The sequence below is a fragment of the Sorex fumeus genome, unplaced genomic scaffold, assembly GCF_029834395.1.
Source record: "Sorex fumeus unplaced genomic scaffold, SorFum_2.1 ptg000014l, whole genome shotgun sequence".
NCBI lineage: Eukaryota > Metazoa > Chordata > Mammalia > Eulipotyphla > Soricidae > Sorex > Sorex fumeus.
This window is the reverse complement of record NW_026606071.1, coordinates 14,326,522-14,352,199: the sequence shown is the minus strand read 5'-3', so window position 1 is coordinate 14,352,199 and position 25,678 is coordinate 14,326,522. Positions and strand designations below refer to the sequence as shown.

General features: G+C 38.7%; 1 protein-coding gene and 1 non-coding gene across 5 annotated transcripts in view; one reads left to right on the top strand and one right to left on the bottom strand.

Annotated features, from left to right (window-relative positions):
• ANKRD44 (ankyrin repeat domain 44) overlaps positions 1 to 25,678 on the top strand; it is a 344,812-nt gene that overhangs the window by 249,626 nt on the left and 69,508 nt on the right. For 3 of the 4 annotated variants that reach the window (XM_056111738.1, XM_056111735.1, XM_056111737.1), the window contains exons 15-16: positions 566 to 646; positions 4,147 to 4,258. In XM_056111738.1, the coding sequence (XP_055967713.1) occupies positions 566 to 646; positions 4,147 to 4,258 (193 nt within the window). Of the gene's footprint in view, positions 1 to 562; positions 647 to 4,146; positions 4,259 to 25,678 lie in introns of all 4 variants that reach the window. The other variant, XM_056111736.1, reaches the window with a different exon arrangement.
• Positions 7,843 to 7,949, bottom strand: LOC130021240 (U6 spliceosomal RNA). Its single transcript, XR_008792130.1, has one exon. It is a non-coding gene; the product is annotated as a U6 spliceosomal RNA (small nuclear RNA).

Sequence of the window (25,678 nt, the reverse complement as noted above, 5' to 3'; positions counted from 1 at the left end):
TTCTTTCACCGATACTGAGTGGAAGTTATAGGAAAATCATGTTCCTTGGGAGAGGACAGACTTAATGAATGGCCTGCAGAGAATTGTGCACATCCTCAAGACAAATCTTTGGGGGTTGGAGTGATAGTACTGCAGGTAGGACACTTGTCCTGCCCACAGCTGACCCTGGTTTGATTCCCAGCATACCATGTGGTCCTGTGAGCTGAGGCTGGGAATAATTCCTGAAAGAAGGTAAAGGTAAAGGTAAAGGTAAAGGTAAAGGCCCTCCCGTTGATCGTCGATTTGCTCGAGCGGGCCCAGTAACGTCTCCATTGGAGACTTTGTTGTTACTGTGTCTGGCATATCGAATACTCTTGGTAGCTGAACCAGAAATAAATAACCCTGGAACTTTTCTGGGTGTGACCCCAAAACCAAACCAAACAAAAAAAAACCCAAAAGGAAAAAATAAAAATCTCTGGGTAGAATTTAAAGATATTAAAATCATTGATTTCAATACTAAGATGTACCAAAATTGTCCAAATCTTTGCCATGCCTTGTAATTTTTTCTCTTTCTTATTGTAAGCAGTAAGACAATCTTGGGAAATGGCCATGAACATTCAGAAGAACTTGATGGAACCAGAGAAGTGAAGGAAAAAGAAGCTGCTCTGTGAGTTTCTTTTTAGCACCTGCCGTATCTCTGGTGTTGTGTTTTATCTGCTGCTCTGGGTCGCCATGTCAGGCCACCTGGAGAATTTTAGATTTCACATAGCATCCTGAGGAAGAAATGTGGTCCTGCCCTTAATAAAGAAGCAACAATTGATATAATTGAATTGTATATTTCAATTATATATATGTATTCAATATATAATTAATAGGTCATTGAATGCATCCTTCAATGATGCTGTTTTCAGAAAGGGAACTCATTCTGAGTAAGCTTTGTTGCAAGCATTGCAGAGATGGTTCAGTGGTTTTTTTTGAACTAGATATCTGAATATTATTTGCTACTTTAACAAGTCTCATGCACCTCAGATGATGTTGTGCCTTCTCTCATGGCCTTAGGCTCCCCATTTATGACCTAGGGAAAGGATTAAGTGAATTACATAAATACGTGTTTTAGGTGTTTTAGTATAAGTTCCTCTCTCCCAGCACACATACACACAGATTTTTCAAAAGTTCTCTAGCCCCCTGCACACAGCAGCTCCTATCTCACCCCACCAGTCTCTCTGGCTTCTAACAGAGACTCATCTCTTAGGTGATGGTGATTTGAAGGCTAGAGTGATAGCCATCAGCCAGCCCTGCTAATGCCTCGGAGGGGCTAATGCTTCATCCTTTCAGTGTCCTTCCTGCACTGCAGATCACGGTGAAAAGAGAGCTATGCAGCATATAGTTGATGTTCAGCCACTGTTGAATAATGAACAAATGAATATATGGATGGTGCCACTTTGTGTTCTATCCCCATGGGAGCCTGTGGAATTAAACTCTAGGTCTGCACATTCACAGACCTTAAGTGTCTGCTTTCCTCTTCATTTGTCAGAGGAACCAGTTTCTCCAGGGCCTGAATGCTTGTGTCTACCTCAGGGTCTCCCCCGACCCAGAGACCTCCTCTCCCAGACCTGGGTGATTGTGGGAGGGTGTAGTTAGAGTAGAGTCTGGGGCAGGTTGTGAACTATAACTTTTTGTTTGTTTGTTTGTTTGTCTTTTACTTATTGAGAATTTATTCTACCACTGAACCACCCATGCTGAACCATTGGGCTGGAGCAATAGCACAGCGGTAGGGCGTTTGCCTTGCACGCAGCCAACATGGCTGACCTGAGTTCGATTCCTCCACCCCTCTCAGAGAGCCCGGCAAGCTACCGAGAGTATCTCGCCCGCCGGCAGGGTCTGGCAAGCTCCCTGTGACGTATTCGATATGCCAAACACAGTAACAACAAAGTCTCCAATGGAGACATTACTGGGCCCGCTTGAGCAAATCGATGAACAATGGGAGGACAGTGACAGTGACTGCTTTGGGGCAGAGATTGGGGTCTGGGATGGAAACATCGAAAATATTGTGGCTGGAAGGGGTAATGGGGGTGGGATTGGTGTTTGAGTATTAAATGTAATCAAATATTGTGAACTACTGTATAAAAGAAAATATTAAAATAAAAAAGAAAACAGAATCACTGAAGGATTTAGTCAATGGCATATTTATTATATATTGGACATGTATTATTGGAATGGAAAATTTAGAGTGGATTCTTTCAGAAGCTAGGGGTATGTGACCACTAAAATGCTGTTCCTAATGAATGATCTTTATATAAAGAGCCAAATTTGGTTTTAGATGAGTCACACCTGGGATCCTATTCATGAGCATTTAATTTACCAAAAGGAAAAAAAAAGAAAAAAGTCTTCCTTTTTTGGGGTTTAAACCTCAAAGACAACAAATGACATCACAACTTTATTAATCATTTGATTCATTATGGAGCAGTTTATGGAAAAATAATGTGAGATGTATGTATTTGGTTTAAAAATATGTCTTTGGTTTTTCTAGATGTAAAAATATTTCCTTTTGGTTTCTTATATAGGATTTACTTACTTTTTTTTGCCTTTTGTTAAAAGATAAGTAAATGATATTTTTGAGGAAACTAAAGAAAATTTCCATCAAAAGGCCTTATTAAGTGCACGGGCTTATAAAGAAACCTTAAACATTTTTATCTGAATATGAAATTGAATTGGCTTGGACTTGGATGGCCCACTTTCATGGAAATACTTCGAAATTATATAGCAATCCTCTTTGTCTAGTTCTTCACTCAGCCCAAGAGTTGGGTCATTTGCAGAAGACCCTGAGAGATTTCACTCTTTTTCTGAGTCCTAGTGTCATGAGTTGGAGGATTTTTAGCCACAGGCTTCCTTTAACCACATTGCAAATTGTCTCATTTTCATGAAAATTACATCTTTGGGGGATGTAGTTTAAGTAATTGAGCACATGCTTGCCATGTGTGAGGAGTTCAGTTTGATCCTCCATGCTCTATTTCCCATTGCTGGGTGTAGACTTGGTGGCTTTTGCTAGGAGTAGCCCCCTAAAAAATAAATAATTCTGACAGAAAAGGGTTTTAAATGTTACTATTCTTTAGTCTGTTTAGTAGTAGTAGTAGTAGTAGTAGTAGTAGTAGTTTGTTTTGGGGCCACCACCAACAATGTTCAGGGACTACTCCTTGCTCTGTGCTCAGGAGTGACTTGTGGCAATCCTCAGAGAACCCTAGATGGTGATACAGATTTAAAATGGGTTTTTCAGAATACAAGGCAAGTACCTTAACCCCTCTGTTGTTTCTTTGACCCCTTTAGTCTATGTTCTTTTTTTTTTTTTTTTACTTTTTGGGTCACACCCGGCAATGCTCAGGGGTTACTCCTGGTTCATGCACTCAGGAATTACTCCTGGCAGTGCTCTGGGGATCATGCTGTGATCATGCTGTGAATTGAACCCAGGTTAGCTATGTGCAAAGCAAACGCCTTACCCACTGTACTATTGCTCCAGCCCCTAGTCTATATTGTTAATGGCATAACTGAATCCATCCTTTCAATTTTTAAAATGTTCACCCAATCTTTTTATTGTTTTGACTGTTCATATAGTTCATATAAAATCAATTTTATTGTTTGGACTTGGTTTCTTACTCTGTTTTAACTTTCATTTTCCAATATTTTGATCTTACAGTTTCCAAAAGTAAGGTTAAAAAATACTTTCTCCCTCTTTTGAGGTTTGGCCTGTTACAGTGGCTTGGGTACATCTTTTTCACATTTGAGACTTTTTTGAGTATGAAACTCTTAAACTTATTATTCAGCAATCCTGATCCTAGGAAGTTTCTGTATCTTAAATAAGGGAAAAACACTCAAATTATTTTCATGTTTCAAAAGCAGATAATTTTGTTCAAAGCCTTTCCTAATTCTAGAATGATTAAGTTGAAATAGCTACAGGATACATATATACATGCACGCACATGCCATACACACACACACACACACACACACAGTTTCTAGTATATAAGACATCATTGTTGTAGGATTTCTAAAAAACACTTAAACCCACAAAACCTTATGTTTTGTGAAACATAAGAGGAGGAAATTTATGTTAATTATCCCTTTTGGTTCAGATATGTTTTCCAAAATAATACTAATGTTTTATGATTACAGATGTCTAGAGTTTCTGCTTCAAAATGATGCAAATCCATCTATCCGGGACAAGGAAGGTTACAATAGCATACATTATGCTGCTGCCTATGGCCACAGGCAATGTCTGGAACTGGTAAGTGGTTTTGTATTGTTTTCTCTCCAACACACACACATGTACTTTTACCTGAAAAGGCTGGTCCTCGTTTGGCAGTGCACTCATTGCCTTACTGAGTCCATTAGGAGATTCTTTGAAGATATTCTATGGTACGCAATTAATTTTTTTTATGTGAGGATATATTGATCTCTGTTTCATCTCTCTTCATCTTAATTTCAGAGCTAACAACTCTTTTCATATCAGCTTAGTCTGGGAATGTTAGGTCTGTTTTGGCACAGTTTGTATTTTAAAGATCATCCAGTAAATTTCTTATGTGTATCTAAAGGCACACTTAGCTCCAGTATATTCAATAACAGCATTGTACAATGCCTTGTATGATTGTTAGGTATATTGGTTTGTCATGGTGACACATTTGTAGTTTTGGAGCAGGAGGGATGGAAGGGTACAACAAAATTTATTATAACAAACCACTCAAAATGTGAAATCTGTAATGATTAAGTAATACTTGAGAGTTTGAAGACTGAGACTCCCCTGTTGGTATAAGTCACAAGATACAATCTAAAATGCCCACAAAGATTAGAAATGTAAGTAAACATGGGAATTCAGTATATATTAGGGAGTGGCAGAGATTATGACAAATAGAGAGGACATGTTGTTGAATATAGCACTGTAGCACTGTCCTCCCTTTGTTCATCGATTTGCTCGAGCGGGCACCAGTAATGTCTCACAAAAAATTGTGAGACTTGTTGTTACTGTTTTTGGCATATTGAACACGTCACTGGTAGCTTGCCAGGCTTTGCCGTGCCGTTGTTGAATATAAAGGGTGAAATAACTAATCCATTTCAGTTGATTGAAATGGTAATGCTAAATCTACAGGGTTTCCAGGGAAGCTAGCAATTCCGACTTTATATAAAATTTCTTATTTAAAAAACGCTTTGAGCGATAGCACAGCGGTAGGGCGTTTGCCTTGCACGCAGCCAACATGGCTGACCCGAGTTCGATTCCTCCGCCTCTCTCAGAGAGCCCGGAAAGCTACCAAGAGTATCTCGCCCGCAGGGCAGAGCCTGGCAAGCTACCCGTGATGTATTCGATATGCCAAACACAGTAACAACAAAATCTCCAATGGAGATGTTACTGGGCCCGCTCGAGCAAATCGATGAACAACGGGAGGGCCTTTACCTTTTACCTTTTTTATTTCAAAAACAGGATGAGAAGCCATAGAGATAGTACAACAGTAGGGAGCTTGCCTTGCATGTGGCCAACCTGGGTTCCAGTCAGCACAGATGAGATAGAAATTTTCCTCTCTTTTTCTTGCATGCTTATAGCTGGGTAAAAAGTTGGAATTTCATGTTGGAATGCATCTGAATTCCCTCCTGGGTGTAGTTCACTCTAGGCCAAATCCCTAAGTAGTCTATGTACTAAGTAGTTTCTGTACTATGCCTCCTTCTAATCTAAACAAGACCCACCCCTGGGCTTTCCCAAGGAAAGGCATCACAGAGCCAAATTGCTAATGTCCTTCTGCTGCCTCACAAATTATAAATATCACTGGGAGTGGATGGGGAATGATGAATGGTTTAGAGGAGTAGGACTGTGAAAAGATGATCATTCCCTTTTTTGGTGGGGACGATGGGAGAGAGTTTACTGGGGATCCAGCTCAGGCCTTTATACAAATGAAGTATGCACTCTACCACTGACCTTTGTGCCCAACCACTGAAAAGCTCTTTTCTTGTATGATACTTTTTTTTTAAAAAAAAAAAGCCCTTTATATTTTATATTATACTTTCACATTCTTTTAGACTTCCATTTATTTTGATAGTTGTTATTAAGAAAGCAAAACAAGTAATCAGTCTGCACCAGAAGTTAGTTTCTCAAACTTGATGCTGCCATCCCAATAGATCGCCCCATCTCACAGCACAAAGATGCAAGTCTTTTTGGGGATCATCCTTTCAGGAAATGATTCCTGACTCTGAAGTATATAGAATTATACCAGTGAAAGGTCTGATTTGGGGAGTGTGGATTGTTTATTTGAACCTTTGAGCAGGAATTATTCAGGGAGATCGTTCTTTCCATCCCATTTGCTGGCCTGTTTTGGTCTGTGGGAAGAATGTCAGAATAAATGAGAATTTCTGGCCTTTGGACCTTTCCTGTAAGACCAGAGCCTTTGTCTTCTGAGAGTTGGAGTAGAATTAGAGTTGCTGGGAGGTCATCAAAGCCAGTTGATTGGAGAGGTTAGTAAAATCGTCTTTTGCCTCATTCCATCCACTTGAGCAATTACTTGAGTGTGATTATGTATATCATTAAATACATATCATTAATTTTGATGCATATTTTATTTGATTCTGACATTTAACTTGCTGTGTGTTTACTTGGCATTTATGGTTTATGGGTTCTGACTGTGATCATAAGTTTAGAATTTATAAACCATAATTTGTGTTCAGTCTATTTTGCCATGATTAAAAGGAACAGAAATGATTTGTTTTTACTGTACTTCCCTTATATACATTTACATTGAATTTTTTCATGAACGAAAATTTGTAGAAAGTGGTATGAATCCCATAGCCTTGATAAAACAGCCAAGATTCAGAAATCTGCCAAGTTTGCCTACTTAGAACAGTGTGCTCAGCTGGTCTTGATCAAAGATGTATGCACAGTGCAAGCAAAAACTGCCGACGAATGTATGCTGTGCTCATATCCAGTTAGGCTCAAAATATCAAAGCTGAATGGAGGGGATTTGACTAATAAAGCATCTTGTGTCTGAATAAAACCAAGTCTTGAGTGGAGCAAGCAACTTGGCAAAGAAGAACTCTGCCTTTCTTTTCCTCAATCTGCAATGAATTCTTACCGACTCTGAAGGGAAAAATTTAGAGAATCAAACCCCTCTTTGGAATTTGTGATTTTATATTGGCATACTATTTTTCCTTTTACTATATTTAAGATTTGTCTGTGAACATAAAGATTTCATGGCTTTGTTATTAAAGTGGAAAAATACATGTGCCAATATAATTACATAAATTGCCTCCAGGAATTTAGAGAGCATGTTTGAAAACTCTAGTTCTCTGATTAAATTCAGTCCAGGGTTCTCCCAGGCCTAAGCAATTAAAAATTGGCCTCTTACTTGTGACCTTCAACCTGTTTCACTTTTCTTTTTTTTTTTTTAAATTTTTATTAGTGAAACACCATGAGGTACAGTTGTAGACTTACAAATTTTTGTGCTTGGATTTCGATCATACCATGATCAAATACCCATCCCTCCACCAGTGCCCATTTTCCACCACCAAGGATAATATCCCTCCCCCCCCCACTCCCCCCATCCCCCCCCTGCCACTGTGGCAGGGCATTTCCTTTTGTTTTCTCTCTCCTTTTGGGTGTTGTGATCAGCAAAAGAGGCATTGAGTGGCAAACATGTTCAGTCCAGTCTACTTTCAACCTGCATCTCCCCTCCTGGGAGGATCCTCCAAACACCCTCCATTTGGTGCTCCCTTCTCTATCTGAACTGTCCTTTCCCCTAGAATACACAGCTGGCCTCTAAGCTATGGAGTAATCCTCCTGGTGTTGATCTCAGCTATTCTTGGGTATTAATCTCATATTTTGTTATTTTATATAAAAATATGGAACGCTTCACGAATTTGCATGTCATCCTTGCGCAGGGGCCATGCTAATCTTCTCTGTATCGTTCCAATTTTAGTTTATGTGCTGCCGAAGCGAGCACCTGTTTCACTTTTCAAAGCTAAACTTGAACTTTATCTGTGAAAACCGGTGGGTGTGGAAAATTCCCTGCACATATATTCTAGGAGTTTCTGGGATTATCTGAAGATATACTGAAACAAGCTTTATTGAGGGAAACCAAACATTGAAACTGTACTTCTTTTAAATAAGCGACCTTTTTGGTTGTTTGTATTTGTCACCGGATTTTAGGAAACCATTGTCACTTCACTGTGTACAGGATGTACTTACATTGTCAATGTTTCTCAGGACTTAGCAAGATATTGAAAAGGAGTTAAGAAAAAGATGGAAAATGAACAAATTTGAATCCTAGCCTCAAACAAGTCTCTGGAGACTTTGTGTATATATATGTGTGTGTGTGTGTGTGTGTGTGTGTGTGTGTGTGTGTGTTTCTCCAGAAATGTTGCTAAAGACATACTCGGGGGTACATATGTCCTTCCAGCAGGCTAACTTCCAATAGTATTGGAAAAGTCAACAATGCTGGTCTTGTTTTCTCTTTTACTAAATTAATTTGAAGGGAGATGGACCTTATGGGAAATTCTAGTTGGGGCAGTGGGAGAATGTTGGGCACAGATATTTTAGTGCCGCTGACAGTCTACTCACTGCTAAAAAAAGAAATATAAATTTTGAATTAGCATTTGGCTAAGAGTTCTATATTCAGAGCAATGAAATGGGAAATATTTAATGAAAAATGTTTTATTTATTTGTAATAAAGCAGAAGAAAATTGGCTATATCATGAATGAATTTGGCATTTGATTAAAGAACCATTTAACCAGTCACATTAAAATAAACAATTTCAGTTTCACCTTCAGTTGAGGATACAAAACTGGAGCCATTGTTTCCACACTTCCAAATGAAGTAGAATGCTTTGGTCTACAGCACTTTACCCATGTCAGAGTTAGAGACTGGAGAAAAGATTTCTTGGCCAGAGCCCTGGTGTGAATCCTACCCCCATCCTTCTTCCTCCACACCAATGGGAAAAGGATGCTTTCTCCTGATTTAGTATCCAGTGAGAGAATGTTCAAAGATGTTTAGTTAGGTTATCTGATGTGTTTCTCACTCAACTTAAAGACCAAGTGGATTGGCATGTAATATATCTAAAAAGCTAAATAGTGCTAACCAATGTTACTAAATAAAGCTAAAAAAAAAAGAGGGCTGTGTCTGAAAAATATCCAACCCCCACCAATAATGGGTCTAAAGTGTAGGATTCCATACGGACAAATATGAGCCAAGAGCAGAGTCCAGATCCTCCTTAAGAAGGTTTGCCTGAAGGAGTGGGGAATCAGAAATGTCTAGGTGGCAGAGCAGAATGTACTACCAGTCTTCATCCCCCCCCCCCCCCCGCCCCGGGAGGGAACTGCATCAAGGGACCCCAGTGATGGAGGTTTGCTAGGAAACCCAGTTAGAAATGATTTTAAACATCTAAGGTCAGAGAACCACTGCCATAAAGATGCCAGTGAGTAAGACCATTGTCCTTGCCCCTTCTGCGTCCATTCCCTTTCCACTTCAGTTCTGCAGTGGAGGCAGATAACGAGAGGAAAGGAGGAGAAACCCTAGGCTAGGAACAGAGAAGTCAGCTTTGTATCTCCCCTGCCTATGGTACTTGGGGGAAGCAGAAAGAAGTTTTCATGTTAAACAGAAGTCAGAGTTACTGGTAACAGTACCAGAATATGTATAATAGTTACTGCCATCATGTCATGTTTGTTGTTTGTGTTTTAAGCATTTGTTTGTGTTTTAAGCATGTTGTTTGGGTTTTAAGCATGCATGCTTTGGGTTATACCTGGCTGTGCTCAGGGCTTAATCCTGTCTCTGTGCTCAGGTCTCCTGGTGGTGTTCAGGGGAACATGCCATGACGCAGATCAAACCTAGGTTCACTGCATGCAAGGCCAGTGGTTCTCCTGTTGTTCTATCTCTCCAGCCTCCATGAGCTCATTTTTATAACTTAAGTTCCAAGAATATATTTTTGTTATCTGTTGTAGATTGTATCTAAGGTGGCAAGGAAAACATTCCCTTATTAAGGAGATTGGACCTGGTAGAGGGATAAAGAGAATAATGTTATTATTTGATTAAACCTATTACTCACTAGCTTAATGCATAGTAGCACACTTAGAGTCATTGTTTTATGAAAGATTAACGCCAACTCTTAAAAACACAAACTGTTACCCTTTAAGTATATATAAATTTACTTATGAAATTTATGTGCTATAAAGTTTTAGTAATGCCAGACACTTATTGGGTGCCAAAAAAAAATGTTGAGTAAATGAAATACACATGTGAATTTCAACTTAGTGTTAAAACTTAAATGCTAGTTTATAAGTTTTATGATGACTATTATGAAGATATCCAATAGACAACACAGATAAAAGAAAAAATGAAATTTACATTTCTGTGATTTGACCTTTTCTTTGATTTGGTTACATCTTGACACAAGATCATTATATTGCAATCTCCCCTTTATATTTTTCTTCTTCAAGACATAAAAACCATGTAGTAATAAGTCAAACTGCATGAAGATATTCAGAAACTTAAAAGGAAACATACATCATTTTTTTTATAATTTATTCCAGATGGACGGTGAACACTAAAGGAGTCCAAGAAAAGGAATTATTGCTCTTAATTTGGGAGCATCTAAGTTCTCAGTGATGTAGGAGAGAAGAATTATTAAAGATAGTGGGGTTTAAAGACCTTAAAATAAGATAATTTGGCCTTTCTTCCTCCCCATTCTTTTCCTTCGATTCATCTTTATTTTTCTTCATCCTTTCTTCCTCCTTTATTTCTTCCTACTGAGTTATAAACTTATGTGCAGGTCTGAGTAGGGCAGGATAGCAATAAAATTTGGGCTCCAGGAGAAGAATGTCAAGAAGGCAACCCAATAAAGACTGGAACTCATCCAAGAATAGAATCCTAAATGTCAATGTGCCAGACCACAGAGCTGCAATATATATACTGCAGCACTGTAGCACTATCCTCCCATTGTTCATCGATTCGCTCGAGCTGGCACCAGTAATGTCTCCATTGTGAGACTTGTTGTTACCGTTTTTGGCATATTGAGTATGCCACGGGGAGCTTGCCAGGCTCTGCCGTGCGGGCAGGATACTCTTGGTAGCTTGCCGGGCTCTCCAAGAGGGATGGAAGAATCAAACCCGGGTCTGCTGCGTGCAAGGCAAAGGCCCTACCCGTTGTGCTGTTGCTCCAGCCCATCTATCCTGTGTGTGTGTGTGTGTGTGTGTGCAGATATATATATATATATATATATATATATATATATATATATATATCTGCAATATGTAGTATAGCAGAGCTGCAAACCTGAGAACTAAAATAGAGAAATCCTCAATTATAGAGACTTCAGTACCTCTCTCTAAACAACTGATTGAACTTGGCAGAAAATCGCTAAACATGTAGGAAAGCTCAGTAATACCATCAACCAATAGCATCTAATCAACATTTACTAAACATTCTACCCTATAGCAGGATATATAATCAAGTACCCACAGAACATGAGCCATAAAACAACCTCAATAAATAGAATAGATTAAAATTATAGAGAGTATGCTATTCTGTCACAGTGACATGAAACTATTAATTAGTTAAGGATAGGAAGGAAGTCTTCACTATTTCAAAATTAAGTAGTAGACTTCTCTATGTCCATATGAAACTTATTTCATATGAATTGAATATGACACATCAAAATTTAAGGGCACAATTAAATTTAACTAAGAAATTTAAGAGCATTTAAGCTCATATTAGAAAAAAGGGAAAATTTACAAGTCCTTAACGTAAGTTTCTATGTCAATAATCTAAAAAAGAAGATAAAAATAAATAAAAATTTTAAAAAATAAATAAATAATTAGTCATAGAAGGAAAACAATAGCAATGGGAACATAAATAAAATTAAATATAGAAAAATAATGGAAAAGATTAGTAGAACAGATCTGCTTCTTTGAAAACATTATTAACTCAACAAACTTCGACTTAAATTGACCAGAGAGAGAGACACAGAAGACAAAAATCACCAGTATCAGGGGTGAAACTAGAAATATTACCATAGGTGTTAAAGAAAGGCAATATAGGAATTTTAAAAACATACACAAATTAATGAAATAAATTACCTTGTCAAAAACCACAAACTCACAGGTTATCCAATAAGAAATTTACTACTTGAATAGTCAATTTTTGGAAATCAAATTTCAGAACTCACCTCTCCCACCCGAAAAATATTCAGGTCCAATGATTATGGTGGAGGGAAGCATTCAACCAGGAGGAGTGGGTGGTGCTGAGAGGTGGTAAAGTGTTAGGTATGAAACCCTGTTGGCAACAGTACTGTAAACCACAGTGCAGAAGCATATATTTTAAAAGTGTCCTTAGTAGAGGTAGACAGGTGGATGGGAAGAAAACTGTAGGAAGGGAGGGAGGATGGTAGAGGGAAGCACTGGGAAGGGACTGTTGTTGAAACAACGTACGCCTGAAACCCAGTCATGAATGATTTTTTTCGTCATTTTTTAAAATATCCATATCCACATGATTTCCCTGGAGATTTTATTGCTTTTGTTGGGAGAGGGGGACACAATTACTGGTGCTCAGGGCCTCCTAGATCTGTACTCTAAAGTTGCTTCTGGCAGTGCTTGGGGGCAGGCAGTGCCAGGCAGCCAACCTGGGCCTTCTGTATTCAAAGCATGTGCTCAGACCATTGAATCTCTTCAGCCCCTGCCCTCAAGTTTTCTGCTATATATTTAAAGAAGAATTAGCACCAGTTTGACATAATCTATTCTGAAAAAAAAAAGGAGAGGAGGAAGAAATTCTACAGTTTATTTGTGGAACTTGTATTCTGGTACCAAAATGAAATACAATACTAAGAAATATGCTAATATTTCATGAAAATAGAAAATATACTTTGAATATCAACACATATATTTCCATAATATATGTAAGAATGATATACTTTGACCAAATGGGATTATTACAGCAAAATCCTCTATTGAGCATGCTGAAAGTAGACTATAGACCAAACATGATTGCCACTCAATTCCTCTTTTGCAAACCACAGTACCCAAAAGGAGAGAGAGAACAAAAGGGGCACAGAGGCAGGGTGGGATAGGGGGATGGGGGTGGGAGGGATACTGGGATTAGTGTTGGTGGAGAATGGGCACTGGTGGAGGGATGGGTACTCGATCATTGCATAACTGAAACCCAAGCACAAAAATTTGTAAGTCTACAAAAGTCTAAACTCATGGTGTTTCGCTAATAAAAATTTTTAAAAAATCCTCTATTGATATTTGGGAATCAGTATAATCAATGACACTAATATGGTAAAAAAGAAAAAAAAATCACACAATAATCTCAAACAATGCAGGAAAAAAAATGTGACCAAATGTGGCATCCATTCAAGATAATCTTTAAACTAAAAAAAAAAAACCAGTTGAATATATGTCCCAAATGTGTGAAGGTATAATCCCTGCTGCTACACACACACACACACACACACACACACACACACACACACACACACACACCACAAACACTTATGGAAAAATAGAGAAATATTATCCATAAGATTAAATGGATTTACTTGATAAATAACTGCTTAAAGGTAAAAAAACTTAATGTAGAAGATAAGGATATCTGCCATCACAACTTTTAAGAATGTACTACACATTCTAGTCAGAACAATAAGACATGAAAAGGTGGGAGCAGACATAAAGACCAGAAAGGAAAAGAATGATTTTTCCCCTTTTTGTAGATGACATGATTGTCTACACAGAAAAACCCAAGAAATTAGGAAAAGAAAATTCCTAGACCTTTTCAGTGATTTGAACTAGGTTACAAGATAAAGGATGAAATCACACATAACAAAATTGCATTTTTATAGACTAGGGATCATCATGTAAACAATATGACTCACAGCTACCAAATATAAATAGTGGACTTGTATGCAGAAAACTGTAAAATGCTTATAAAAATAAAAATATCTTAAAAGAGGAGAAACATTTTAAACTTTGGGCATCAAAGTTTATGTTACTTTGATGTGTGAGATAATATGAAATCATCTGCTTTAAAAGAATGATTCCTTCTCATGCACATATACGCACAAAAAAATTCACCCTAATTTTCTTAACTCTTATGGAGAAGTTAATGATCATGTCTGTCTTTTTAAACTGTAATCGTAAATGCAAATTTCTGTCATGTTGGGCTAATCCTGTGTTTGGATCATCTAATTTAGTTCTCTGAAAAAACACTAATTAACTCCCATTTTTTAATCTGTATTCCACACATTAGTGTCCTGGCATCCAAAGAAATTAAGTTGCTTGCCTTTGGTCATTTATAATTTGGTCATGTAGAACCAAGATTTAAACTCATATTTACCTGACTCTAAATTTTCAACATTTAAATTATGCTTCACTGTCCAGAATACTGGCAAACCCCAAACTTTGAAAAAAAAAAAAAGACAAAGTTACCTCAGAACATCTGAATTCATATTAACTAGAACAGTGATATCCAAGCAAGATATCACTGATTGATCTTGTCAAAGAGGAGCTGGAGAGGCTCAGACAATATGATGGCAGCTGTATCTGTGTCTTCTAGACCCATGGCTAGCTTTATCATGACTAATCACCTGCATTTTCTTTTTTGGCCAGGAGAGCAGAACCATCTTAGAACATTACCCATCCAAGGAAAAGTAAAATAACTCTACACTCAGCTTTTAGGTTCTTCCCACTGTTCAAAGTCTGCTGAAACCCTGGGCTTCATAAAAACACTCTTACATGGACCCAGGACCCACCCTCCTCCTGGAATCTCTGTTCAGTATTTTTGTAACAGCTGCTGTCACAGGATCTCATACTCCTTGTAGTAACAGCTGTCAGGGATGAGCCCCTCCTGATGTGGGGAGTTGATGGAGGGAGGTGACTTGCTCATAGATTGTTTCTGTAGAGATCCTTATCTTTGGCAGCTGCTAAGGACTCCTCACTAGTGAAATATAGACCAGGTCCCTATGACAAACACTTCCTTTCTTGACCCTCTTTCAAACAGAAAAGAAAGTACTTCTTTCAGAAGAAGACCCCACATACCCACTGTGCCTCCGGGTGATGGGGTTATAAAATTACAAAGAACAAAGAGGAAGATTGAGGCCCAGACATTAGTAACAGCTGGACAGGTTATTTGAAAAATCCAAAGTGCTTAGCTGTAATTGAGACCTATGTCTCACTGTGAACATATTCCTGTAATATAAAAAGTAGTGTCACTGTCCTTAAATTCTGGGGGTCATCCAGCACTTAGAGTAGTAGCAAATGATACTAAATGATGACATTCACTTGGTTGTTTGGGTAGCAATTTAATATGTAGTTATAACAGCATTTGCTTCTAGAAAAATGTATTATATTTTACGTATGTAATTTATTTCCATTGTTTTTATTTTATTTTCATTAATTTGTAAAACATTATTTGGGTGTGCAGATCCTCACATTGGTATGAGAAAAACTAATAATAAATAAAACATCAATAGTTTAATATAAGAACTACGTCCTTAGTGTTATTGTTTCAAATTATATTTTTAAAGTAAAATAAATTTTTGTTAAGTATTATTCATCATTAAGGACCAGAGAGATACTATAGCAGGTCAGGTGCTTATCTTGCATATGATTTACCTAGATTCGATCCCTGGTATTCTATATGATCCCCCAAGACCTTCAAGACTTATCCCTGAGTGCAGAGCCAAGAATAAGCCCTCAGAATATCCAGGTGTAGACCCCAAATAAAAATGATATATGTTCTTAAATAGTGCTTCCTATGCACTGATGTTTATATTTGTTAAGTTGTAATTGCCTTAGTAGTTGTGAGGCTGAAAATAATAGTTAGTGTATCAGTTTTTACAAGCTCATAAGCATTTTCAGTCTTATTTATCATTCATACAACTCTAATATGCAAAAATATGCTTTTTGAGTTTAAAACAAAAAGTTCAACTATTAATTCTACCTATTAGTACAGTTCTTCAAAGATCACAGAAACACTAGTTCCAAAAAAGACATTCATGTCCATATGTATTGCAGTACTATTTATAATGGCCGGGATCCAGAAACAATCCAAGTGCCCAACAACAGAGAAGTAATAAAAAAAAATTATGGTAGATACACACAAAATAATACTACTCAGCTGAGAGAAAAGATGAAAATTTGTAGTTTGCTACAATATGGTTCTAACTATTGGATATGGTTGTGTTGAGCAAAATAAATCATCAAGAGAAAGACAAATGCTGGATGAGCTATTTCATATGTGGTATAAAAGAAGCAAAGCAAGAGAATGAACCATGTTCAGTCAAAATATATCCTTTGACTCTGGCAAGACTGAGGTTAGCAGGGGTTGGGATCGAGGATTTGGAGGTTAGGGAGAAAAGGCTGATAAGAAAGAAACTAGGGAAAGTGGTGGAGGGACATTGGCATTTTGGTGGTGGTTGTGGTGCAGTAATAGCAGTAATCTCTATTTTTAAAAAATGTCCAACTACTAGGGGAATGAGATCCATTTATTACTGGATTTGGCATATCAATTTGGTCTATTTGGCATAGATCACGGATAGCTTGCCAGGCTCTGCCGTGTGGGTTGGATATTTAAGGATATTTAAAGTATCCTGAAAATTATTAAATAAATAGTCACGCTCCCGGGAGCTTGTTGTGATAATCTTTGGATCCTGGCCTTTGTTGGGGTTACACGGCAGTTGGAGGGTGTAACTGTTTAGCTACTGACAGGTCCAGTCCCAAACCGTGCAGGCTTAGAGATCTCAGTCCCGGGTCCCACACACCTGGGTTCCTCTGCCAGTTCGGTTATGTCTGAGGCTTATCCAAGTGTGTGGAGAGTGGCTCCAGTAAGGCCTTGGTTGGGGCCTGGAAGTCTTCAGCTGTTGGGCCCTGGCGAGGATAGTCAGACACAGGGTAGGAGACTCTGCCTTGTGCTCTCCCGGGAGCTTGTTGTGATAATCTTTGGATCCTGGCCTTTGTTGGGGTTACACGGCAGTTGGAGGGTGTAACTGTTTAGCTACTGACAGGTCCAGTCCCAAACCGTGCAGGCTTAGAGATCTCAGTCCCGGGTCCCACACACCTGGGTTCCTCTGCCAGTTCGGTTATGTCTGAGGCTTATCCAAGTGTGTGGAGAGTGGCTCCAGTAAGATTATCACAACAAGCTCCCGGGAGAGCACAAGGCAGAGTCTCCTACCCTGTGTCTGACTATCCTCGCCAGGGCCCAACAGCTGAAGACTTCCAGGCCCCAACCAAGGCCTTACTGGAGCCACTCTCCACACACTTGGATAAGCCTCAGACATAACCGAACTGGCAGAGGAACCCAGGTGTGTGGGACCCGGGACTGAGATCTCTAAGCCTGCACGGTTTGGGACTGGACCTGTCAGTAGCTAAACAGTTACACCCTCCAACTGCCGTGTAACCCCAACAAAGGCCAGGATCCAAAGATTATCACAACAAGCTCCCGGGAGAGCACAAGGCAGAGTCTCCTACCCTGTGTCTGACTATCCTCGCCAGGGCCCAACAGCTGAAGACTTCCAGGCCCCAACCAAGGCCTTACTGGAGCCACTCTCCACACACTTGGATAAGCCTCAGACATAACCGAACTGGCAGAGGAACCCAGGTGTGTGGGACCCGGGACTGAGATCTCTAAGCCTGCACGGTTTGGGACTGGACCTGTCAGTAGCTAAACAGTTACACCCTCCAACTGCCGTGTAACCCCAACAAAGGCCAGGATCCAAAGATTATCACAACAAGCTCCCGGGAGAGCACAAGGCAGAGTCTCCTACCCTGTGTCTGACTATCCTCGCCAGGGCCCAACAGCTGAAGACTTCCAGGAGCTTTGTCTGTCATAATACCCAACGTGGCGTGGCACGTGCCTCAGGCAACCACAAGCAAACGTCCGAACTGGCAAAACAGTGCAGAAAAGCCATCAAGGATGACCTCAAAAACAGGAGAGCAGCAGTACTGGTAGATGCAGCAGAAGCTGGAAAAAACATTCGTAATGCCCGCCTGTCCTTCACCAACTACAAAACCAAGATGACTGCCCTCCGACATCATGATGGATCTATCACATCTTCCAGAAGGGCAATGGAGAAGATTATTCATGAATTCTACTCAGATCTCTTTAATAGCCACATCCACTTGCCCACATACCACATACCACATGATGGATATGTCGTTCCCAATGTTCTCCCTTCCGAAATCCAACATGCCATCTCGTCGGTAAAGAAACAAAAAGCACCTGGCCCAGACAAGATCAGACCTGAACACCTGAAGAACTTACCATCAGTACTCATCAATACATTAGCTCGACTCTTCACACGCTACCTGTCTGAATGCAAGGTTCCATCCCAATGGAAAACCAGCAAGACTGTACTACTATACAAGAAAGGAGACATCCACGACATTGGCAACTATCGCCCAATCTGCCTATTGTCTGTCATCTACAAACTATTCACTCGAGTCATCCTGAATAGGATTAGCAGAACACTAGATGAAGGACAACCATGTGAACAAGCTGGATTCCGAAAAGGATTCAGTACCATCGACCATATCCACACAATAACCAAGCTCATTGAGGTATCTCAGGAGTTCAAGATGCCGCTCTGTCTAACGTTCATTGATTTAAAGAAGGCCTTTGATTCTGTTGAGACAGAAGCGGTCATGGAAGCCCTAGCCAATCAGGGCGTACAAACTCAATACATCAGGATCCTTCGTGAGCTCTATTGCGGATTCACTACCAAGATCTCACCATTCTACAAAGAAGTAATCATCCATATCAAGAGAGGGGTTCGGCAGGGTGATACCATTTCACCAAAACTCTTCAGTGCCACCCTCGAGAACATCATGCGACGACTAGAATGGGAAAACATGGGAGTGAAGATAGATGGTCGGCAACTACACCACCTCCGCTTTGCTGATGACATCGTTCTAATAACACCAAACATCAGCCAAGCGGCACAAATGCTTGCGGACTTTGACCGTGAGTGTGGAAAGGTCGGACTACAGCTGAATCTTACGAAGACAATGTTTATGAGAAACAGCCTTGTTCCTGACGCTCCATTCACTCTCAATGGAACCACCATCTCCGAATACAACAGTTATATATACTTAGGTCGAGAAATCAACATGATGAATGACCTGGCACCTGAGTTACGCAGGAGGAAGAGAGCGGCTTGGAATGCCTTCAAGAGCATTGAAGAAATAACTAAAAGGACAAAGAACCTCCAACTACGAGCACATCTCTTTGATTCCACTATTCTTCCTGCATTAACATATGCCTCAGAGACCTGGACCCTACGAAAACAGGATGAGAACACTATTCGGGTCTCTCAAAGAGGAATCGAAAGAACTATGCTTGGAATATCACGATTCACTCAAATGAGAGATAGAATCCGGAGTTCTGATCTTCGTCAACGCTCAAGAATCAGAGACGCTGTCTCATTTGCCAAGACATCAAAAATCAGATGGGCTGGACATGTAATGAGGTTTACAGACAACCGCTGGACTAGAGCCATTACTGATTGGATTCCACGAGACATCAAAAGATCACGTGGACGCCCACCTATAAGATGGTCAGACTTCTTCGTCAAGACCCTAAATGATCGGTTTGAGGCTCTACATGTTCCTAAAACGAACAGATACCATTGGGCTACGCTAGCACGCAACCGGGATGAATGGAGACGTTACTGGCACCCGCTCGAATAAATCGATGAATAACGGGGATTAAGTGATTAAGTGATTAAGTGAAGTCCAACTACTAAAAGAACCAGAAGATCCCTGTCATTTGCAATATCTGTGTTCTCCACCAAATAGAAGATCCAGTTTTATAAACATAGTAAATATCACAGATTTTATTTCTGAATAAGGAATTAAATCCAATTAGGTAAAGATCAATGAACAAACTCTTGTGACCTCATATATATATTTTTTTCTACTTCAGACCTAGGGTTTGTCTGTCATAATACCCTCAGCACCATGTCCAACAGAAAAGGGTCTAGAGAAACTCTTACTACTTGTGCTTATTTTTCTTTAACTCCATTAAAAAGACAGAAGTCTGTTGGAACTTAAAGGTCTGATTTCACATGATAGTTGTCTTCAGTATGGATCCTTTCTGGAGATGGATAACACATTGTAGAACAATGTATTAATTACTGTGGGTGCATATATAAGTGCATATGACATAAATACTATTTAATTTTGGGGGTGTCTAGGTTCTGTCACCCTCACCTGTGATCAAGATTTTCTCTTGACTCTGGTCAGGAATCCTAATGATGCTCAAGGGACCAATGCAGTGCTGGAGATTGAACTGGGTCAGTCACATGCAAGGCAAACACATTAAACCCTGTACTATCTCTCTTGCCCAACTATGATATCGCTTTCAATGGGACTATAATTTCATGAAAGGTAAAACATATTCTATGTAAATATTGATTCAAAACTATCACTCACGACTTCACGCCTGACCGAGGCCACAAGTTGCCCCCCATGAGTGGCTCTCTAGCACAGCTATGGCAACAGATGCACAGAAACCAATCTCGTAATTATCCGGCTCTTGCCAGAAATCCCTCCAGACTTAATTAGTAAAATATTAGAAATCGAAAATTGCACGTCCACAATAGTGGCTGCGTGTCATCATATGGTTTTCATAACCAGCAATAGATAACAAATTATTTCACAATGCCTTTTCAGCAGTTCTGATTGTTGGGGGAAATTCCAAACAATAGTGGTGCATCTTTTGTCGGAATAATGAATGTAATCAAAGTAGAGAGAGAGTTAAGTAGAAATCATCTGTCTCTCAGGCATCGGGAGGGGTGGGAAGGGAGTATATTGGGTTTCTTGGTGGTGCAAAATAATTACTGGTGAAGGGAAGGTTGTTTGATCATTGTATGACCAAGACTTGAAAGCTTTTTAACTTTTCTCACTGTGATTCAATAAATAAATTTAAAAAAAAAACTATCACTCACTGGGGCTGGAGTGATAGTACAGCGGGGAAGGCGCTTGCCTTGTAAGCAGCCGAAATGAGTTCAATCCCCGGCATCCCGTATGGCCCCCTGAGTCCATCCAGAGTGATTCCTGAGTCACTGAGCCAGGAGTTACCCCTGAGCATTGCTGGATGTGCCCCTCCAAATCAAACAAACAAAAATATTACTCACTTTTCCCAGTACTCGCTAAAGTAGTAATATGCATTATTATAATCTCCAAATTATTTCTCTGGACCAATACTTCCTAGTGGACAGAAATCCAGGATTTAATTCAGAGTCTTTTGACTGTTGCCCATGTTTTTCATATACTTTTCTTGCCTACCGTGAGATGCCATTTTACCATTCGTGCCTGCTGTGGTCACATCTCTCATCACTGCTGTAACCCAAAATTTCATCTTTGCACAGACATGCAGTTAAGACACTATTTTCTAGGGTGCCCTCATTGGGAGAACAGAGGCTGCTGTGGCTGGGCACACTGTCTGTGATCTGTTCCCAGCTTCTCCTGCAGGGCCACTGACCATTTCCTTTGACTTTCCTAGCAAGTGATATTTTTGAAAGTTCAAGAAACTTCTGTATCATATAGGCACAGGATAGAATGCCAATTCTGTCATTATCTATCTGAAATGTCTTTAAATATTTTACCTCACTTGTGAGCTATCATATTTTGCCTTATCTGCCAAGTAGATTAGATTGTTAAAGGAAATAAAGGGTTAAAGGAAATAAAGTGTCTAGCACAGTACTTTACTGATGTGATATATATATATGTAGCAATTGTCACACTGTATTAAACTTTATGTGTCTTAATTTCCCCTATCTTTTAGCTATTGTGCTGTCAGATCTAAAAGGGTCGGTAGGAAGTAGTGTAGGTAGGAGTTTACTGTCCAGTAATAGAAATCAACTTAACTATATATAGCAATGATAAAGGACTATAGTTGCTCTATTAGAATTGTTTTCTTTTGGACTTACTGTTATCCAAGAAAAAACATGACATTCCAGAAGAGGTCTGATGAAGTGCTATCAAAGTTCAAGGAAAATAGCATCCCTCCTTTTGACCTTAGTGGTTGATGAGTAAGTTAGTTGTTCTCCTACATAGTATGTTTTGCTCTTTTTTTTTAATCTCTTAGATTTCTTGTTTAATCAACCCACCATTTGAATGAATGTGGGAGCGTAGCAGCAAAACTGAAATAAATTGATTGATGGAGAATGTGATTGGGTATTTGAATTTGATAAATTGAATGATACCTCATTTTCGAAACATCCGAAGCATGTTTTTGTGATAGTTTCTTTCCGTTTGCTATGCGCACCATCCGCTAGAAAGAAAAGTTGTAACCGACATAGTGCATTGGCAAAAAAAGAAAAATTGATAAATTGATGCTGTATCTCACATTGTGCTCTGGAAACCCATCACCATCTGGGATCAGCCATTCATGGAAGATTAAATGTGAGGCAATCACATATCTGAATACACGTGTGTCAGTTTCTCCCATCTGTTTTAATTTTACTTAAAATAATAACAGCTTTCTTTACTCACTGAATCTGTGCTGATTCTTTCAATGTTCATTAGCTGTATTCTCTGTGTTTAGTTAGAATACGACCAAGATTAGCTTTAATTAATCAGTAGAATTTTTCTTTAAAATTCTTTTATTGACTGGGATAGTATCACTAAATGTTAATTGATTCTTAGGGTGGGACATTTATATTCTAAGTAAACTTTAAAAATGGTGCCCAAGTGACATTTATGTTGACTTTCACAGCTTTCCTGGTATTAAAAACAGGTAAGCAAATACCTTTATGAAGCAGTATGCTTTTTCTGTTGGAAAAAATTTTTAGTATTAAGGAAAAAATGATTTTTATATTCAAATCTATTATATTACCCACTTTTTTCTCTTTTTCTGTAAATTCAATTCATACTACCTGTTCCTCAGCTTCTACACCCCCTTTCAACCTACCTTTTACTTTCCATATTAAACCTCACTTGCTCCAGGCAACATTTTTGCCTAAATAAATTAGCACAATTGTAATATCATTTGGAGGAACCTAAAAATAGCATTTAAAATTCTAGATAAAAAAAAAGAATGACTTAAAGAGTCAATTCTCAAGTGTAAGAATTGCTCTCAGAAGTCACCATGGAAACTTGAAGCCAGTATTACTGTTTCCTCCTCATAATACACAAAGAAATCTATTTTCTTAGTAAGTGGAATTGATCAAATGTAACCCATGACCCTGAATATTTTACTGGGTTGACTATTTGTCACCATTTCAACATGTCTGACACTTAATGCAATCAAGTGCTTTATAGTGCAGAGCTTCAACTAAATTAGCTCTCAGTCAAGTACTTTCATTGATGGGTAACAAAAGAGGACTGAATGCACTTTGAATAGTATGAAATCCAGGAGACCTTACTGCCTTATGTCTTAGATGCCACGTTATAGTCATGATTAAAACTCAGACTTACGATTCTCTAATAATCAAAGCCCTACTATATACCACTCAGATTTTATTATAAAATATCCTGAGAGGTGGAAAATTAATCTAATTGATATCAGGTTTAGGTTTCTGACTTAAATTAAAACTTCTATTTTTTCTTTACATTTTTCACACTTTCTTTATTTAAAAAGACATTGTTGTGTAGAACACAGGTTGTAACAGTTCAATGTGGACAACACTTGAGAATAATCACTGTCAAAATGGAGGCTACTGCCTTTCTGAACTCCTCAGTTTAACTCTAGGGCTTTGTTCTGATAACTTGGAGCCATACTGATTTAAATATTTGGTGTCTTTGATGAACTGCATTATCAGGGGGTGGGATAAAGGAGAGTGCATAGTTACTGTAATCCCAAGAGACATTTCCATATATCTTTTCTCCATATAGTACATACTTTATTATTGAGTTGAGTTGAAAAAATAAACTATTACCTACGGTGGTAATATCTGGTGGTTACATTTTTAATGCCACTACATATTTATTAAGAGCATATAATGTACTAGGTGCTGCGCATGTTAAAGTGGGTTCAGCTCTATTCTGATGGAATCAACATATTGTATACCTGTAAAACAAAGCAAGGGAATTGACAATGTAAAATTAACCCTCTAGACTTTGAAACAGAACTTATATTTTTAAGGGGGGATGGAGTCTGCGAAGGCCATTCTCAGCTTTCTTGCCTGAAAAGCTCTTTTCTAGGCTAGGTCTGGAAACAATAAAGAGGCTTTGCACATGCTATGCATGTGCTTTCCAAATCAAGTCATCTCCCTGGCTCCTTAAGTCCTTCCTCCCTTCTCCCTTTCCCTTCCCTCCCTCCCCTCCCCCTTCCCTTTCCTCCCGGTTCCCCCTTCCCCTCCCCCACCCTCTACTCCCTCCCCTCCCCTTCCCATCTCTCTCTCCTCCACCGTTCCTTCCTGTCTGGAGCCATATTCCTTAGTGCACAGGATCTGCTCCTTGCTTGGCGCTTGGGGTGGCTCCTAGCAGGAATCAGGATTATGTGCCAGAGATCAAACCTGAGCCTCCCACACACAGAGGATTTGCACCAGCCCTTTGAGCTATATAAGAATTTTAAAAATTCTTAATAATAATAGACAGTAACTGTATTCATTTGCCAAAGATATATACAAAATGAGGCGAATACATATTCAATAGTGAAATGTTTAATTCTTTTTTTTTCCTTAGTGGGAATAAGACAAATGTATTTCTATCTCTTGACCTAGTCAACATTAAACTATTAATTCTAACATGTATAATGAGGGAGGAAAAAGAAATATGAGTGTAATAAATAGTGCTTGAATTATGTCCATATTCTAATTCCTGAAACCTATGAGTGTGTTATGCAGCATAAAGAAACTTTTCAGATACAATTAAGTTAGAGAAATTATGGTAACTTGTAAGAAAGTGGGAACAGTCAGCATTCAAATTGATGACTCAGAGTGTGAGGCCCTGGGTTCTATTCTGGTCATTGAAAAATATATGTATAGATTGTGGAATAATTTAGTACTTTGGAGATTTTTTTCTCTTCTTCTCACCAAACACAAAACTCAATTTAAGCTATATTGCTAAGAATATAAGGTCAATATACCACATATTAAACAAGGTCAATATACAGCTTATTAAAAAAATTAAATTTCTATATATCAGCAAGAAAAACAAATAGGAAATAAAAATTTTATTATATACTATTTATGAAAAAATTTGCATTTCCATAGTATCTAAAATATGTGTAAAATGCTCTTCCAATAAAAACTTTAGCATGAGTATAAAAAATTAAAGATGACCTAATAAATGCTCATTCTTACCATAACGAGGTTAATATTAAAAAGCAATCAAGTTGTATATCCAGTAATAATATAGAATAAAAAATTTTAAGGTACCACATAAAAGTTTATAATATTTAATCATGAAAAATTGTAATTTCCTGTATGATAAAGCTATATTGCAGAGAAAAGTGAACTATTACAGTAAATTTCTCTGAACTAAAACTTCAACGTTGCAAAGTAAAAACAGTTCCCATGCCGTAGGTTTTATGTATGTATAAATTGGAACCAAGCTAATTTAAATCTTTGTATGGAAAGGGAAAGGCAAAGAATATGTAAGGCAGGGACTGGAGAGATAATAGAGGAGGTAAGGTGCTTGCCTTGAATTTGGCTTCATTGCTTGCAACCCTAAGCGTTACATAGGGCCTTCTGACCACCACCAAAGTCACTTTTGAGCACAGAGCCAGAAATACAACTGAGCACC